Raw genomic sequence first — 16,088 nt, 5'->3', positions numbered from 1 at the left:
TATGCTTCCCTAGGAGCAATGAGCTTGAATTTAGTAGCACTAAAAAGTGCTGTGCTTGTTTCAGAGTATTCACACGTTCTCTGAAGTAACTGAAGTTACAGTAGTTGTTAGAGAGGTATGAGATGAACTGGTACAGCTGTTCAGACACCTGGAACTTCAGCTGTGTTGGGGAACCATTTTTTAACATATAAATTGGGGGTCACTAACTCTTATTTTAGACTAGACTTGGAGCTGAAGGATCATGAAGGAAGCACAGCTCTGTGGCTTGCAGTCCAGTATATCACTGTATCATCTGATCAGTCTGTGAACCCTTTTGAGGATGCCCCTGTTGTGAATGGAACCTCATTTGATGAGAACAGTTTTGCAGCAAGGTTGATCCAGCGAGGCAGCAATACAGATGCTCCAGACACAGTAACAGGTAAACCAGAGGTTTGTATTTCATTACAGATGGAAGGCTTGTGTGTTAAGTGCTTAATGCTGAATGCACTTGGAGGAGCTGCACGAGGTTTCAGCAGCATTTGCTCCATAATAAATGCTTGGTGGTAATTGCTTTACCCAGAGCTGGTGCACTGACAAGCTGAGATGGACTTGTAGGAAGTGACAGAAAATCTGGACTCATTGCCAGGCTCTAGTATCCTCTAAAATTTCAAGATGTGTAATCACTAGATGTAAGTGCATGTGACAGTCCAGTGTTGGAAGGGGGCTACTAGTAACCCTAGTACCAAGGGCATTCTTGGTTGACTTCAAAGTGTAATGTTGTAAGGTAGTGGGGAAGGTGTTAGCACACTTGTTAGTATCAAAGTGTGGTTGGATAACAGTGTTCATGGTTTTTCTTTAGGAAACTGCTTGCTTCAGAGAGCAGCTGGTGCAGGAAATGAGGCAGCTTCTCTCTTCCTAGCAACTCATGGAGCAAAAGTCAACCACCAAAACAAATGGGTAAAAGCAGAAACTTAATCTGAAAGTTCTCTTAACCTCTCTTCAGAAATAAGATAGCAGAGATCTTTATAGCTAAACCATATCTTAAAGCTCGTTGGAGCACTTTGTGAACCTTTGCATATTTTCAGGTATTTACTAGTGACCACTTAGATTCTTGTGGCACTGTTTCTGCAGAGTCACCAGTTGCTAACATGCTTTTAGCACTTACCACAGTGCCTGGTGTAATAAAATCCTTAGTAAAAGTAACTCGTGTAGTTTGGAGCTTCTAACGAGCCTCAGCTACCAGGAGTGAAACTCTTCACACCAGCTCTTGTAGTTTTAATAGTTTAAAAGCTGCTTCTCTCCATGTCTCAAGCTGTTAATCCAGCACCCTTTTTATTAAAGGGAGAAACCCCACTGCACACAGCCTGCAGGCATGGCCTGGCAAACCTGACAGCAGAACTCCTGCAGCAAGGAGCCAATCCCAACATCCAGACTGCAGAAGCAGTGCTTGGGCAGAAGGATGCATCTGCTCCTCCCTCAGCAGAGAATGTTCATCTGCAGACTCCCCTTCACATGGCTATTGCTCACAATCACCCAGATGTGGTGTCAGTCATCCTGGAACAGAAAGGTAGGTGTCCAGACTGTTGGTGCTGCAGTGAATTGGTGTGTCAGGATGGCATTCAAGCTGTTTTGACAAACTACTAAGAAAGCATGTCTTCCTGTAAACAGTGTTTAAATATAGCAATTAGTAAGACTGGCTAACTAGTCTTAAACTCAGCTCATCTGCTTGTTAAAACAACAACATTATTTTGTTTGTGTTTGTAAATTCTCCACTGTAGATAGTGGACTTGAGCAGTTAGTCTTGGGTTCTATTCTGCCTGTACAGCTGAGATCACTTCAAAGCATTTGCTTCAGGTGAATGCTGGAATCAATTTTGGATTAAGGCATCTTTCTGTGGTGAGACTTCTGCCTCCCTCAACTCCTTAGAAAGGGAACTTTGTACAGAGCAATGCTGGTATTATGGTAGAGTTGAGACTTCAGTGCTCAAATACCAGCACATGAGTTCATTAAATGATACTAGTCAGCTTCTTTCCTGCAGCAGGAAGAGAATTCGACAGCTGATTTGTCTCCTACCATAAGTGGGATTTAGAAAGATGTAGGTGAACTGGGGTAAATATTGTCCATCCCAGGGAATGGAGAAGGAGGGATGCTGCCACCATTTGTGGAGCCTCCACTCTTTATTCTCAGAGCTTTGTATATGCCACTCTGTTTGGAATTGCAGCTAGAAAGGGACAGGTTAAGCCTCTTAGGATATGTATTAAGATCAGGCTGTAGTGGCATTATGGTCTGAATCTTAGGCAGTGTCACATCAGGGAAGCTGAAGGTTTGCTCAGATCTTACAAACTCACTGCTAAAGCAACAGCCTGCTGCAAAATGTGACTCTGCTGTGCAGCTTTCAGTGTGTGACTGTGGGTCAGGTAAAGAATGCCCTAATTCCTTATGCTTTCTTGTAGCTAATGCTCTTCATGCTACCAACAACTTGCAAATTATTCCTGACTTCAGTCTAAAGGACTCGAGAGACCAGACTGTGCTGGGATTGGCTCTTTGGACAGGTATGTGCCTTCAGAATGAGAGTTTACAATGATAGGGAAGCTATGATGTGAACAAGATTTTCTTATAGATAAAACAGCTGGTGTGTCTTCATGTTCTGGCTTGTGCTGCAGGGGAGGAGTTGTCAAGGAGAGCTTTAGATGGTTGTTCATATTTAAAAATAAGTGTTCACATATGACTTAGTGAAAGATTTCTAGTCCTACAGCTTCTGCCCAGAACTGTACTTGCAATTCAGTGGAATTCTTCCTCTGTGAGCTCCCTGGTGGTTTTCATATCAGATCACTGTATTGTCTGTGCACATTAGCTCTGTTCTATTAGTCTCACTGTGTCTGGTTTATAGAACTGAAGGTAGAATACTAATGAGCTTGAACTGTTCAGGTATGCACACAATAGCAGCTCAGCTGCTTGGCTCTGGGGCATCCATCAATGACACCATGTCAGATGGACAGACACTCCTGCACATGGCAATCCAGAGACAGGACAGTAAGAGTGCCCTCTTCCTGCTGGAGCACCAGGCAGATATCAATGTCAGGTAAGATCCTAACTGATACAACTCAACTGTTCATGTGTCTAAGAACAGGTGGTGACTGCCTGTGTATAATGGCTTGAAATGTGTTTCACATGGTGATTTACACATAAGCTTGGCTCTGTTTTGTGGCACTAGTTATGGCTGAGGGATTACATATGTTAACTTGGACCTGTGTGTAGCTCTGTTGGTCAGTACCTTCTCTCAAGGCTTCAGAAGGAGGTGCCACTTAATTCAAGGTGAAACAGCATCCTCTGTAGCAGACTGAAGTCCTAGGGACAGGCCTAGAGGCACTGAACTTACATTGTGTCATCCATTTTCCAGCTTGTTAGAAATGCATGTTTGCTACCATCTAAATTAATTAGATACAGATCCAGCAACAGCAGTCTGATAAACTTGCCTCCTCATTATCTCCTAGACAACTTATATTAGAGTTAACAGAACATTTGTCTGCTTACATGACTGACAGTCTGTTTGTTAAATTTGGCAAGCTGTACTGTAATGAATGTTAAGGGTACAAACTGCCTAATGCTGCTGTCCTAACTTCAACTTTTTAACAGTTGGTGTTTGACTGTTGCTTGAAGTGTTGCCACGTTGGAGACAAAGCTGTTTGCTTCTGTGGCAGCAGGCTGGCTTGGAAGGAACTCAGTTCAAATAATGGCTGCACTTGAGTAATTGAATGTATCTGAGCTAAGAGCAATAGTTTTTCCAGCTTTAGAAATTAGTTACTTGGTAAAAGTGAGGGGAGGAAGGAAGGTAGACTACAGAGCTGTGATGAAATACATGGTGTGTTTGTGATGGTCTTAGCACAGCAAAAATACATAGGAGAGTCAATTCTTGGCTTTGCCAATGAAGTGCTGTCACTGAAATTTATAATGCATCTGTAACACTTGGAAGTGTCCCTGCTGCAGGACTCAGGATGGAGAGACAGCCCTACAGCTGGCCATCCAAAACCAGCTCCCACTGGTGGTGGATGCCATTTGTACCAGGGGAGCAGACATGTCTGTGCCAGATGAGAAAGGAAATCCTCCCCTATGGCTTGCCTTGGAAAACAACCTGGAAGATATTGCATCAACTCTGGTAAGACTGTCAGTTGGCTTTAATCTCACTTTTATTCATCTTCTTAGCAACAAAAGCTTTCATCAGCAAAAACAAACTCAATGCATGAAGAGAATAGACTAGTCCAATATTACTAATTTCTGGAGGTCTTTTCTTCACCAGAAATTCCTCTTTACTGCAGGACTCTTATAAATACTGTGATCTGCATAACTAAATATCTTGCAGCCACTTTAATAAAAATATATGTTTTATATATATTCTGCTGTCTGGATTCTTGATGTGGGAGGAGTAAGGATCTGCTTAGATCAGTCTTAGCACATGCAACTTGTGTGATGATCAGCTTTCTGAATAAAACTGAATACTCATTTTATACTTTAGTGTATGTGCTGCTTTTTGTTGCATCTTAAAATTGAACCAAGAAGGTCTTGAAAGGCTTATATTTACTTTAAAGACTGTTTACTTTCAGGCATGGGTGACAAGTAGACCTCCTTGTGTCTTTTTCATAAGGAAGTTAATTGAAAGCTTTGTCCAGTTGTCTGCTAGACACAGCTATTTAAAAACTCTGCTAGTGACCTGAGAAATGTGTCTTGTAACTGTTTTTGAGGTGCTGGTATTGGATAAGAGCATTCATGGAGTCAACACTCTTGAATACTCATGTTTAAACCTTGTCAATAGTTTGTAAAGTGGAGTAGAACAAGTCTAAAGTACCACATTGCTCAAGTATGCAGCAATACAATTCCTGGAAAAAAGCTCTCTCCGTTTAGCTGAATGACTAAGAAAGCAGGTAAATGGGACAGACCTTCAAAGGCAACATCTGCTGATGCTGCTTGATTTACTGTAGGCCCTTGTCATTGCTGAAAGTGAGGTAACTAGTCCAGCCTGCTTTAGATCTGTCTATCAAAGTATATGGACAAATACTTGAATTATTAATAAATACCACTTAATTAAGGATTACACAGTAAACCAATAAAGTATTGGAAGACTTTAAAATAACTTCCTGAAATTCACTGTCTGTCACAAGAATAAACAAGGCATCTCAAGTTTTACCTCTAGGGCATAATGTTCCAGAAGCATTCCAGGGACTGTAGTAGGAGCCTGTTGGAAAAAACCTTCACTGTGTCATTGGGCTTCTCCTTCCAGGTTAGGCATGGCTGTGATGCAACATGTTGGGGATCAGGACCAGGTGGCTGCTCACAGACCCTTCTCCACAGAGCTATTGATGAGAACAGTGAACAGATTGCTTGCTTCCTTATCCGCAGGTCAGACCCCTTCCAAAATGCAAACCTTCTAACATGCATGTAGGAATGTCCCTGGCATAAATTAATTGAATGCTATCTTCAATCAGGAACAACTATGTGCTTCCTTTGGCTTTTGCTGGGTGGTGACACTTCAGGAATTCTGACCAATCCAAGAGACACATTCTGTTATCTGTAACAGCATCATGTTCTTTATGACAAGAGTCAAACCAAAACCAGGAACTTGTGCTTTTTTAGAATGTGTCAGCAGGTGCTGGATCAGCTCTTGTAATCTTTTCTGTGAGCTTTTTTGAAGCAGTTTGTATCTGGATTAAATAAAATTAATTGACTCCCTGTTTGTTTTAGTGGGTGTGATGTGAATAGTCCCAGAAAGCCAGGCCCAAATGGAGAGGGAGAAGAGGAAGCCCGTGATGGACAGACACCCCTGCACTTGGCAGCCTGCTGGGGACTGGAGGAGGTGATCCAGTGCCTTCTGGAGTTTGGTGCCAATGTCAATGCCCAGGTATGTGGACAAATCATGCACAATTTTTTTAATTAGATTTTTTGCCTCCATCATATTGAAAACAAATTTTCCTCTCAGCTGTGTGTTTTGCTTGACAGAGTAAAGAAAATCTTGCTCTTAGAGCTGAGCCAGTGCAATGACTTGATGCAGCTCTGCTTGCTCTGCTGTCCCTTTTTACCACACCTGGTGCTTATCTGCCCATTTGGTGGTTAATTCAGGAGGCTATGCTAAAGGAAAGTGATACAGAAAACTTACTGCAATGTGAGTTTTCTCATGTAACAGTGGAATTCAGTGTCTTCTGTCCCTAGTGTGAATTAAAGGCAGGAGCACAGCTGCAATTAATAATTAAATCAGCTACAGTGTAAAACTCTGGAATACTCTACTTTGTTAGTTTGTTTGGAAAATGTCTTCTGTTATTGAGTAAACTGAGATGATGTAAGTATGAGTTACACTTCATTTTTGATTACACAGTAATCCTTTAACAGAAGCTTTGTAAATAACAACAAAAGATGTGAATGGATAACATTTTTAGGTCCTGATGCTGTTGAAAGTGACATTAAAACAAGTCACAGAACACAGTCACAAAGCAGCCTTGGCTGTAAACTGCTGCTTGATGCAAACAAATGTTTAAACACCTCAGATGACTTTGCTATTAAATTTGAATGCTAATCTCTGCCTCCAAAATGACTGACTAAATGGGAGATGTTATGGTGAGCTATTTGAAAGGCTGCAGGATTGAGGTCAGCCTGTTGAGAGAAACAAATCTCAATTTGCTTTTCTTACACTGTGAGTTTGAACTTGCCCTGCAGCTGTTTGGTGTCCATGCTGAAGGAAGCTGGAGAGGTCACAGGACTAAACTACTGTTCCTTGACCCCTCAGAATTAGGGAAGGATTTATGAACTACTGAATCTATACATAACAAACTTCCTGGTTTCCTTCTAGGATGCAGAAGGAAGAACTCCAATCCATGTTGCTATTAGCAACCAACATAGTGTTATCATTCAGCTGATGATTTCCCATCCAGATATTAAGCTGAATGTACGTGACAGGCAAGGAATGACTCCCTTTGCTTGTGCCATGACATACAAAAACAATAAAGCAGCTGAAACAATTTTGAAGAGGGAGCCAGGAGCTGCAGAACAGGTAAGCTGGGAGTGTTCAAACCATGCTGGATTTGTTACTGCACTAGTTTGTGGTAACAGCTGTTCCACTAGCCAGTTCTGTTTTATCCTTTTGTGGCTTTACATGCAATCTGTTTGCCAGATGCCAGTTCTCTTATTAGGAAACTGTAGGTATGTATGTGATATGTGTGAGTAAGAACATTGAGGGTTAGTGTCTTGTCAGATCTGCTTACCTTGTCAATACTAAACTGAGAAACAGGCATATGTGTGTATAAGGAGAAAATTCTAACTCTACTCTTGTCTTGTGCTGGACTAGTACAGAAAAAAATCTATTACCCAGCTCTCCTAAAGCTGTGCAAAACAGAAAACTTGACCTAAAATAACTGAATAACAGATGCTATGCTGCTCTGCTGAACTGTAAAACCTCCAACTGTATCTTCAGGCTTCTGGTGTGACACTTCAGGCAGCTGTTCAGGAGATTCTTCCTATCCTGTGTAAGTTTAATTACTAGTAAAATATTTGAGTGCTTAGTGAGCTCTTGTAATATATCTAAAACATGGTTACAAACACAGCCAGGTTAAATGTGCTTTAGCATCAGTTGCAAAGCAAAATTGAACAACATGTACTTGGTATTAAGCCAAAAAACCAAATTCTTATGTTGCCCAGAGCAGCTGTGGCTGCCCCATCCCTGGAAGTGTCCAAGGCCAGGTTGGATGGGGCTTGGAGCCACTGGACAGTGGAAGGTTCCCTCCCCATGGCAGGAGTGGACTGGATCACCTTGGAACGTCCCTTCCACCCCAAACTGTTCTTTGGTTCTGTGAATCCACTTTCCATCAGTGTGGCAGGATTCCATGTTGCTTCCTTCTCCTGGATTAATTGCCAGATAGACTCAAGCTTGTTTAATTTAACCGAGTTTATCATTAACTGCTGCTCAGTACTTAACCACAACAGCTGTTAACCTTTTCTCTGTCTAACAATATTCTCCAGTGTGTGGTCAAGAAATGACAAGGTTATAAAATTAGAAATAGAGTAGTGTGAGGCAGACTGGACTGAGCAGTTGCAGTAGATAATTTCTCAGTTTGGTTCTTTGATAGTCACATCTATCAGATAAGTCTCTAATGTCAAGCAGTGAAGGGAACACGATTCTACAGTTCAAGCAGAGGGAGCAAGTGTCTCTTAGTGAAAACATGTCCTGCTACATAAAACACCTTGTTCTGCAGCAGTAATGAATTAATTTCACGTCCCTCTGTGCCCCAGGTGGATAATAAAGGCCGGAATTTCCTGCACGTGGCGGTTCAGAACTCGGACATCGAGAGCGTGCTGTTCCTGATCAGCGTGCAGGCCAACGTCAACTCGCGCCTGCAGGACGCCTCCAAGCTGACCCCGCTGCACCTGGCAGTGCAGGCCGGCTCCGAGATCATCGTGCGCAACCTGGTGTGTGCTGGCAGCGCCCTTCCTCTGCCCCACAGTGGCCCTGCCTCACTGCATGTGCTGCAGCCACATGGGAGGGACACCCATGTGAAACAAAGTGCCCTTAGCTGAGCTGCCACAGTGGTCTTCACGTGAACATGTTGGGTTTGTGACCATCACTAGTGTCCTGGTTTGGAGGACAGGTGTCTGCCAGTAAAGGCAGGAGCTTCTCTTTGAAATGGAGAATGTAAACCCCCCTCCCTCCAAATTATTATAATTTTGAAATTAAAGGGCTCTCAGGCAAAGATAGGGGAATTAGGAATAACAGTTCTTTGCTAGGAAAATTATAATAGAAATACAGTAATACAAAGAACAATCCCAAACCCTGCCAGAGTCAGAATCCAAGCTGACACCCGTCAGTCAGTCAGGGTGTTGGCACAGTCCCATTCAATGGTGGCTGCATCCTCCTGCAGGGGCAGATGTGGTTCAGCTGGAGCAGTGCTCCTGGAGAAGGTGCAGTTTTCCTCTGAAGGTGCAGGGATGATGTGGAAAGGTCTGGCTTTCCTCTGGAATCCAGTGGAAAGAAGGTACCTTGGTGTTCAAAATCTCAATTTTTATCTAGGTAGGAAAGGCTTGGCTGCTCCCCTGGCTGGAGCATCTCCCAATGGGATGATGGAATTTTATCAGTCACACAGTGGGACTGAATGGGCCAGCAGCAGATGATATCTCCTGGAGGGAGGATGGGCTGTGGGAAGATAAAGATGATTGCCCCAGCTGGTTTAAAAATGGCCCATTAGCAGATAATATGTGCCAGGAGATCAGGGGCACTGCCCCACCCAGCCCCAACAGATGGTGACAGAATACACATTTCTGGCCACATCAACCCAACACAACTAGGTGGTGTTGCTCAATTTAAACAATCTTTCCTTGCCCTTTCTACATATTTGAACAAAAACACAAGTTGTAGCAGCTCAGTAATGATACCATTTTATACACTCTGGAGGCCTAGAACTATCCCTGTACAGTAGAGTGTTGTGTGCTTCATTCACAGAAATAAACTGTTGGGTAAAATAGCTTTGAAACTATCTTTGAACATATTCCTTCTTGCATCCTGACAGCTGCTTGCAGGTGCCCAGGTGAATGAACTGACCAAGCACCGTCAGACTGCTCTTCACTTAGCAGCCCAGCAAGACCTGCCCACCATTTGTTCAGTCCTTCTGGAGAATGGAGTGGACTTTGCAGCTGTAGATGAAAATGGAAATAATGGTAAACTTCAAGTTACACAAGTAAATGCCCAACACTTCAGTACATTTGTTAATGATGTCTCCTAGTGGTAGAGAGCTCACTGTGAATGGGCTTGCACTGGAAAGGTAAAAGAATGAAAGTCCAGGAAATCAAAGCAGATGGAAGGAGTTGTTTGAGAAAGAGGGTTGGGAAAGTGGAGGGGGAGTGTTTCATTTAGGTATTAGACTGTAATTACGGCTGATACACAGAGTCTTGAACCTTCTTTTTATTTTTCTTTTCTCTACTGTTCAGCTCTGCATCTGGCAGTGATGCATGGTCGTCTGAACAATATCCGGGTCCTCCTCACAGAGTGCAATGTAGATGCAGAAGCCTTTAATGTCAGGTAATTATTTATAGTCTTAACAGACTAAAAGAACCACTTTATGTTTTAAAATATGTGCTGATATGCTGCTTAAAAATATATATCTGGCTTGTATTATATTATTTATACATGAATTTAGAAGTGTACAGATGATTCTGTATCTAAATTCTGTGCAAATTATATTATATGTATACACCAAGGAAGGAAAGTTGAGGGAGTTGTCTATGATGTACTGAGTTACTGAGATGTAGCATTGTTCAAGTGGGAACCAAACTTGAAAGCAAGGAGAGTTGGCTGAGTAACTGCAGTATCAAGCAGACTTTAATCAGGATAATAAACTCTTTTCCCCAGAGGCCAGTCACCAATGCATATTTTGGGACAATATGGGAAAGATAATGCAGCAGCCATCTGTGACCTCTTCTTGGAGTGTATGCCAGAATACCCTCTAGACAAACCTGATGCTGAAGGAAACACAGGTAGGTGAGACTCAACAACTATTAAACTTAAAAGTCACTTGAGTTGTATTTGTGGCATGTCACTTTAAAAGCTGGAATAATTGGCATTAGTATGTTAAATACAGTAGGAGGCACACAGTACTTGGAAACTTAAAAACTAAAGATCCTGTCTGGACTGAATGTAACACAGTATACCACTCTGTTAACAAGGAACTCTCTGACTTTTATTTTTCAGTGCTCCTCTTGGCTTACATGAAGGGAAATGCTAACTTGTGTCGTGCAATTGTGAGAGCTGGGGCTCGCCTGGGAGTTAACAATAACCAAGGAGTCAATATCTTCAACTATCAAGTTGCTACAAAGCAGCTTCTCTTTAGATTGCTGGGTAAGTACCACTTGCTTGGGAAAGTATTTCTGGCTTATGCTTCCAGGATACTTTGGAGGAAAGAACTCTGGACATTTGACTTAGATGACAGTAATTCCAGGGAGGTGGAACTTGTGAATTTTATACTACAATCAGTGCAGGGTAGAAATACTAGTTTTTCTGGTGTTTAGCTGAAAAGTTGTACAGTGCAGACTGTTAGATAGCACTTTTTGTGGAAAGATAGACATGGGAACTCTTGGCTGGTTGTGTAGTCCAGTGTAGCTTCAAATACAGACATTGTTTTTTAACTAGTGCTGTACAGTGGACTGTGATGGAAAGCAACTATAGATTATCTACAAACAAGACTCCAACTCCTGCAAGAGTAGTTAAATCCATTATACTGAGTGCAAACTAGAACTGGAAATAGCCTTCAGGTTTAGTGTACTCAGGAGGTGTCTGAACCCCTTTTGCCTTCTCATTTTTACCTCTTAACAGATATGCTGACAAAAGAACCTCCCTGGTGTGATGGCTCCAACTGCTATGAATGTGCTGCCAAATTTGGAGTCACGACAAGAAAGCATCACTGGTAATATGAGCCACCTTGCTGTGCCTACAGGGAAATGGATTCCTCCCCAAATGTAGCTAGGCTTGTTTCTTTCAGTAGCTTAGGAAACCTTCATGTTAACATAGGTGTATAACTACTAATCCAGCTGAAACATTCCATCCTGTTTTAGATCAGAAACTTGTAGTCTGACTGATAATATTTTAAGCAGCTTGTGCATTTAATACTCTGATTGTAAATGAGAAATCATGTCCAAGTTCCAGTAGTGAAACAGGATTTAAATACCCAGATGTCAGAGTGTGATGTACTTCTCAGAGGTACAACAATATATTTTACTAAGACAGTGAGTTAACAGAAGTTTAATGGTAGCTGTGGCAGTGGATTATCAGGACTTGATTATTTCCTGGAGAGAGGATGGGGTCAGGGAGAGCCTTCTGTGGAGGCATGAGGTTCAGAGAGGACAGACACTGGGGCTGTGGCTTACACAGGAAAAACAGGAGGGAGCACACCACCACCACCAGAGTGGTAGGATGACCTGCTCCAAAAGTGGTGGCAGATTTGGGCAGGTGTTGACAGCCCAGGTTTGGGATCCTGTCTGTAGTGTGGAAATGGCTGAAGATGGACATGAGCTGCTCTTTTGTAGATAGGAGTTGCCTTTTTTAAATAGTCTGAACTTGTACAAAAAAGGTGTTAAGCTAAGATTTTCTTAGCTCAGTGTGCTAAAGGAACTACATCAGTTGAAGCAGGACCAGGTGACTCACTAGTACAGAACCACAATGTGCTGTTGGCATTAGTGAATTATTCCATGACAAATATCAGAATATACAAGACAGTCATAGCATTTCAATTGCTGGTGTGTATTTAATGATACTGTCATTGATAAAGAATGTCAAACAGTAACATCCTGGTGCTCACTAGGAGGGAATTCACTCTTCTCCCACTTTTCTTCTGTCAACAGCCGACACTGTGGACGCCTGCTCTGCCATAAGTGCTCAACAAAGGAGATTCCTATCATAAAATTTGATCTGAACAAGCCAGTTCGAGTTTGCAACATCTGCTTTGATGTCCTGACTCTGGGAGGAGTCTCCTAGTATGCTGTGGAAGTAAAGGGATTCCCAGTCAGTGCTCCTGACAGCAGCTCTGCTTACAAGCCCTCTGGATAGGGAAGAGGAGGCCTATACATGTCTTCTGCAATAGACTGAACTAATTAAGGACCCTGTTATGATATACTCTGGTATAAATGATTTTGTATGACTGTAAATGTATTGGGCTGTGATAGACTTCACTAGGAATCAGAGTGGATTGTTCAGACCAAGTGACAAAAGAATTTAGACCCTCTTCTAGTTGCAGTGGGGTATGGAAGCTGAAATTTATACTGATTGAATCTGCATAAAACAGGTCTGTCCTCAACATGGTGCTTTGCACTGAGCAACTCTATTAAGTCCTGTGGCTTTCAGGCTGCTTAGTAGAGGTGGTATTAAGTTTCAGGGTAACCAGGTATCTTTCTTTGCTTTGTCTTAAAGATAAACGTTCCCCTTCTCTAGAGAAGACTTTTTGTGAAGCTAAACTGAGCTGTTGCAACCACTGTTCAAGAAACTCTTCAGAGCTGGGGGTAGTTCTAAGTATAGCTCAAGAATTGTGGCCTTACAACAGAAAGCTTTACAACATCTGATGCAAAGCAGTCAGAATTGCAGATCCACATCTTGATACCTCCTCAGCAAATGACTCATTAGCTTTAGCATGTTCAAGAGAAGTGCAAGATTGTTTTAGGAAATGCTCTTGCTCATATCTGCTGGAACTGTCAGTCTTCATTGCACTTTCATATTTGCATTGCTGGTCCTTCAGTTCATGGCACTTGTATAAATGACCATGAGTTTGCTGAAAGGCCTGAGCATGTGCTAAAGGAGGAACACTAAAACTGGTGAAGTCTAACTCACAGTACAGCAATAAATGCTGAAGTGCATTAGGAATCCCAGGAGGGAGAGTAACACTTTCCTGGGGCTCCAGGGACCTGGTAACTGCTGTGGGAGAGTCAGTAACCCTACCAAGTGTAGAATGTGCTGCACCTCTAGACACTAAACTTGGGTCCATTTTCAGCAGGATTGCTGGTGAGTGGGAGTGTGTGTGCATGGAGGCTTCCTATTAAGAGTAAGCTGCAGTATTTTAATCTAGGCTGGTTGTACTCTCTTAAACATGCTGAATCTGTGGAAACCTACCACCACATTGTCTAGGTAAACAGGAAAAGTACTTGACTGGTAGACCAGCTTGTGATTTGGTGGGCAAAGGCTTCAGTTAGAAAAAAAGGGGTACTTAAGCAAAAAACTACATGCCATGTTAAGGCTGTTTTTATTTCAAGAGAAGAAGCTAGTATAGGCTCAGTTGAGCATTCCTTGTCTTTACTCCATGAATTGGTGTGCATTTTTTAATGACTGTTATCTCTGCTGAACAGTATGGACAGGTGATGATGTGTTGCCCTGTTTGGAGCAGTGACTTGTTGGTCTTAAAGAGTAAGATGAGATGATGAACCAGACTGCTGCTGCTATGGGACACTTGCTCAGTTTTTCTCAAGCTTGTACAAGGAGGATAGGAGAGGGTGTAATTGGTGACATTTGTATGATTAATTCCACATCAAGTCTCATTTCATCTGCACTTTGATCTTCCAATATGCACATGTGTAACTGGAATCACCCCTGTACCACTAGGGAAGAACAATGGATGACAATACAAACTTGCCTCACTGTTTGATGTCTGCTGCTGTCATGTTGCAACAGAATGCTCTGGCTAACACAGCTGGTCTCTAACACAGTTACTAATGCAAATGGTGCATCTGGCATAATATTGTAGGTGAATGGGGAAGATAGTGGTGTCAATTAATGTTAGCTACAGCAACTGAGGGTGTCAGTTAACTACAATCTACAATTCAGGGGCTTTTGAGTGAAAGAGATGATGGAAAACATTGTACTTCTTATATTTCAGAGTGTCACTGGTTGCAGATCTCTAGCAGTGAAAGAATGATGGAGAGGATGCATTTGGTGAAAGAAGTCTTGACTGTAATCCCATGATAACATGTTGTTTTCCTTTTTGGTTTGGAGCTGAAGTGATGTGGAGGGGTAAGAGTGTGCTCAGGATGCTGAAAGACAGCAGAGGAGGAGATTTCCAAGGCCACAGTCTATGGGCTTCAGCCTAACTGGAAAACTGCACAGCATGCAATTGCCAAAGCATTTAACATCACTTTTTCAGTGGCTTCTCTGATGTAAGGGCAAGGGAACAGGGAGCTCATCTCTAACAGACTAAGCAAGCTTTTTAATGATGGAAGATGTGGATCTGGTGAAAATGCAGTTTAACTGAACGGCAGGTTAAGGCTGGGTAGTTGCTCTTCTGAAAAAAACAGGATCTTGATTATTACTGTGAAACTGGGAAAGATCTGGGAAACCATCTGTAGTGCTCCTGGTTTGCTGTTTACAGCCAGTACTGTCCCAGCTTACTGAAGTCTGAAAGGAAAGTTGAGGTTATTGTTAAATGTACAACCTGAGGTGTAATTTAAAGCAACTAAATTCAGCAAATTTGATCCTTTTAAAGTGCCTTTGAGATAGTTTCCTTCCAGCCAACTCTAAATAGCTTTCTGCCAGAGCTAAAGGGGAAAAGCTCACAACTTGAACCAAAACCCCAGTTAGTTCTTTTCTAGTTCAGCTGAGGAGTTGACCCCACCAGACAACTGGTGGGACTCAACCCCTCACACACTCTGCCTAGTGTTGGTCTGAACTCTCAGACCACTGAGATTTTTTTTGGGAGTTTTGCTGGCAATGCTCCACTACAGGGTACAAATGTGAATGAGGCACTTGGTAATGTAGTGGTGGTCAACACATTTCTAACTCTAAACAACTGCTCTTCCCTTTTTGTAGCATAATACAGTTGTTACCAAACCCCCCACCCCTCTTACCCCTACTTTTGTGGTATAAACTCAAGACTCAAGTCTGCCAAGCACTGAACAAAAGGTTAGATGGAAAATCAGTTTGTGTCCCTGCAAGTGCTGCTTCCCAGGAGGCTTCAGGCACTCCAGCAGGGCTGTGTGGGGAGTTGGGTGGTTCATGCTGTAGCTTTTTGTTCTGAGACTGGATTCCTTTTGATTGCAGTCATCCAGCACTCTTACACAAGCAAATACCATGGTCCAGCACTTACACAAGCACAAACTGTGGTCTGGCTGAAATTTTTTGTCTGTAAAAATGCAGTCACTGTTTCACACCACTGAGTGGAGTGAGAATGTTGCTGTTCAAGGTACTAACAGAGCAGAGTAAGTTGCTGGCTAAAAGCTGACAGATGCCTTAATGACTTCCCATGCTGGAGATAACAGCTTGTCCAAGTGCTTGTGTAGTGCTTATAAACTAACATGTAACAGTATGGGAGGCAAAGTTTGGATCATTTTGTAGATCAAATGTTAATAGGCAAGTCCTCTTTTTTCTGTAACCAACAGAGGTGGTCACTGCAGCAAACTCATCTCTAGAAAAATCAAAGCTTGTATGAGTGACAGAAATAACTGAACCTTCTAATACCCTCTGTGAAATAGAAAAGGAAGTCTTAGAACAATGGCATTTTATCTGCAATGTTTGTCTGGAGTCGTTGTAAAAATGTATTTTTCCAATATGCATTACTTTGTGTAATAATTCTACTTGTAATAAAATGCAGTACTAGATGATGCATCTT

The 16,088-nt window shown here is 42.2% G+C and overlaps 1 protein-coding gene across 2 annotated transcripts in view; it reads left to right on the top strand.

Annotated features, from left to right (window-relative positions):
* ANKFY1 (ankyrin repeat and FYVE domain containing 1) overlaps positions 1 to 16,080 on the top strand; it is a 31,047-nt gene extending 14,967 nt beyond the window's left edge. For both annotated transcript variants that reach the window (XM_079325152.1, XM_079325153.1), the window contains 16 exons: positions 219 to 418; positions 839 to 936; positions 1,321 to 1,546; positions 2,433 to 2,531; positions 2,908 to 3,061; positions 3,967 to 4,135; positions 5,255 to 5,373; positions 5,716 to 5,872; positions 6,815 to 7,015; positions 8,251 to 8,427; positions 9,522 to 9,669; positions 9,940 to 10,030; positions 10,361 to 10,485; positions 10,700 to 10,846; positions 11,321 to 11,411; positions 12,346 to 16,080. In XM_079325152.1, the coding sequence (XP_079181278.1) occupies positions 219 to 418; positions 839 to 936; positions 1,321 to 1,546; positions 2,433 to 2,531; positions 2,908 to 3,061; positions 3,967 to 4,135; positions 5,255 to 5,373; positions 5,716 to 5,872; positions 6,815 to 7,015; positions 8,251 to 8,427; positions 9,522 to 9,669; positions 9,940 to 10,030; positions 10,361 to 10,485; positions 10,700 to 10,846; positions 11,321 to 11,411; positions 12,346 to 12,478 (2,335 nt within the window). In that variant the 3' untranslated portion in view covers positions 12,479 to 16,080. The remainder of the gene's footprint in view (positions 1 to 218; positions 419 to 838; positions 937 to 1,320; positions 1,547 to 2,432; positions 2,532 to 2,907; positions 3,062 to 3,966; positions 4,136 to 5,254; positions 5,374 to 5,715; positions 5,873 to 6,814; positions 7,016 to 8,250; positions 8,428 to 9,521; positions 9,670 to 9,939; positions 10,031 to 10,360; positions 10,486 to 10,699; positions 10,847 to 11,320; positions 11,412 to 12,345) is intronic.
* The last annotated feature ends 8 nt before the right edge of the window (positions 16,081 to 16,088 follow it).

Source organism: Erithacus rubecula (genome assembly GCF_903797595.1).
Source record: "Erithacus rubecula genome assembly, chromosome: 22".
Taxonomy (NCBI): domain Eukaryota; kingdom Metazoa; phylum Chordata; class Aves; order Passeriformes; family Muscicapidae; genus Erithacus; species Erithacus rubecula.
This window is presented reverse-complemented; position numbering and strand designations above follow the sequence as displayed.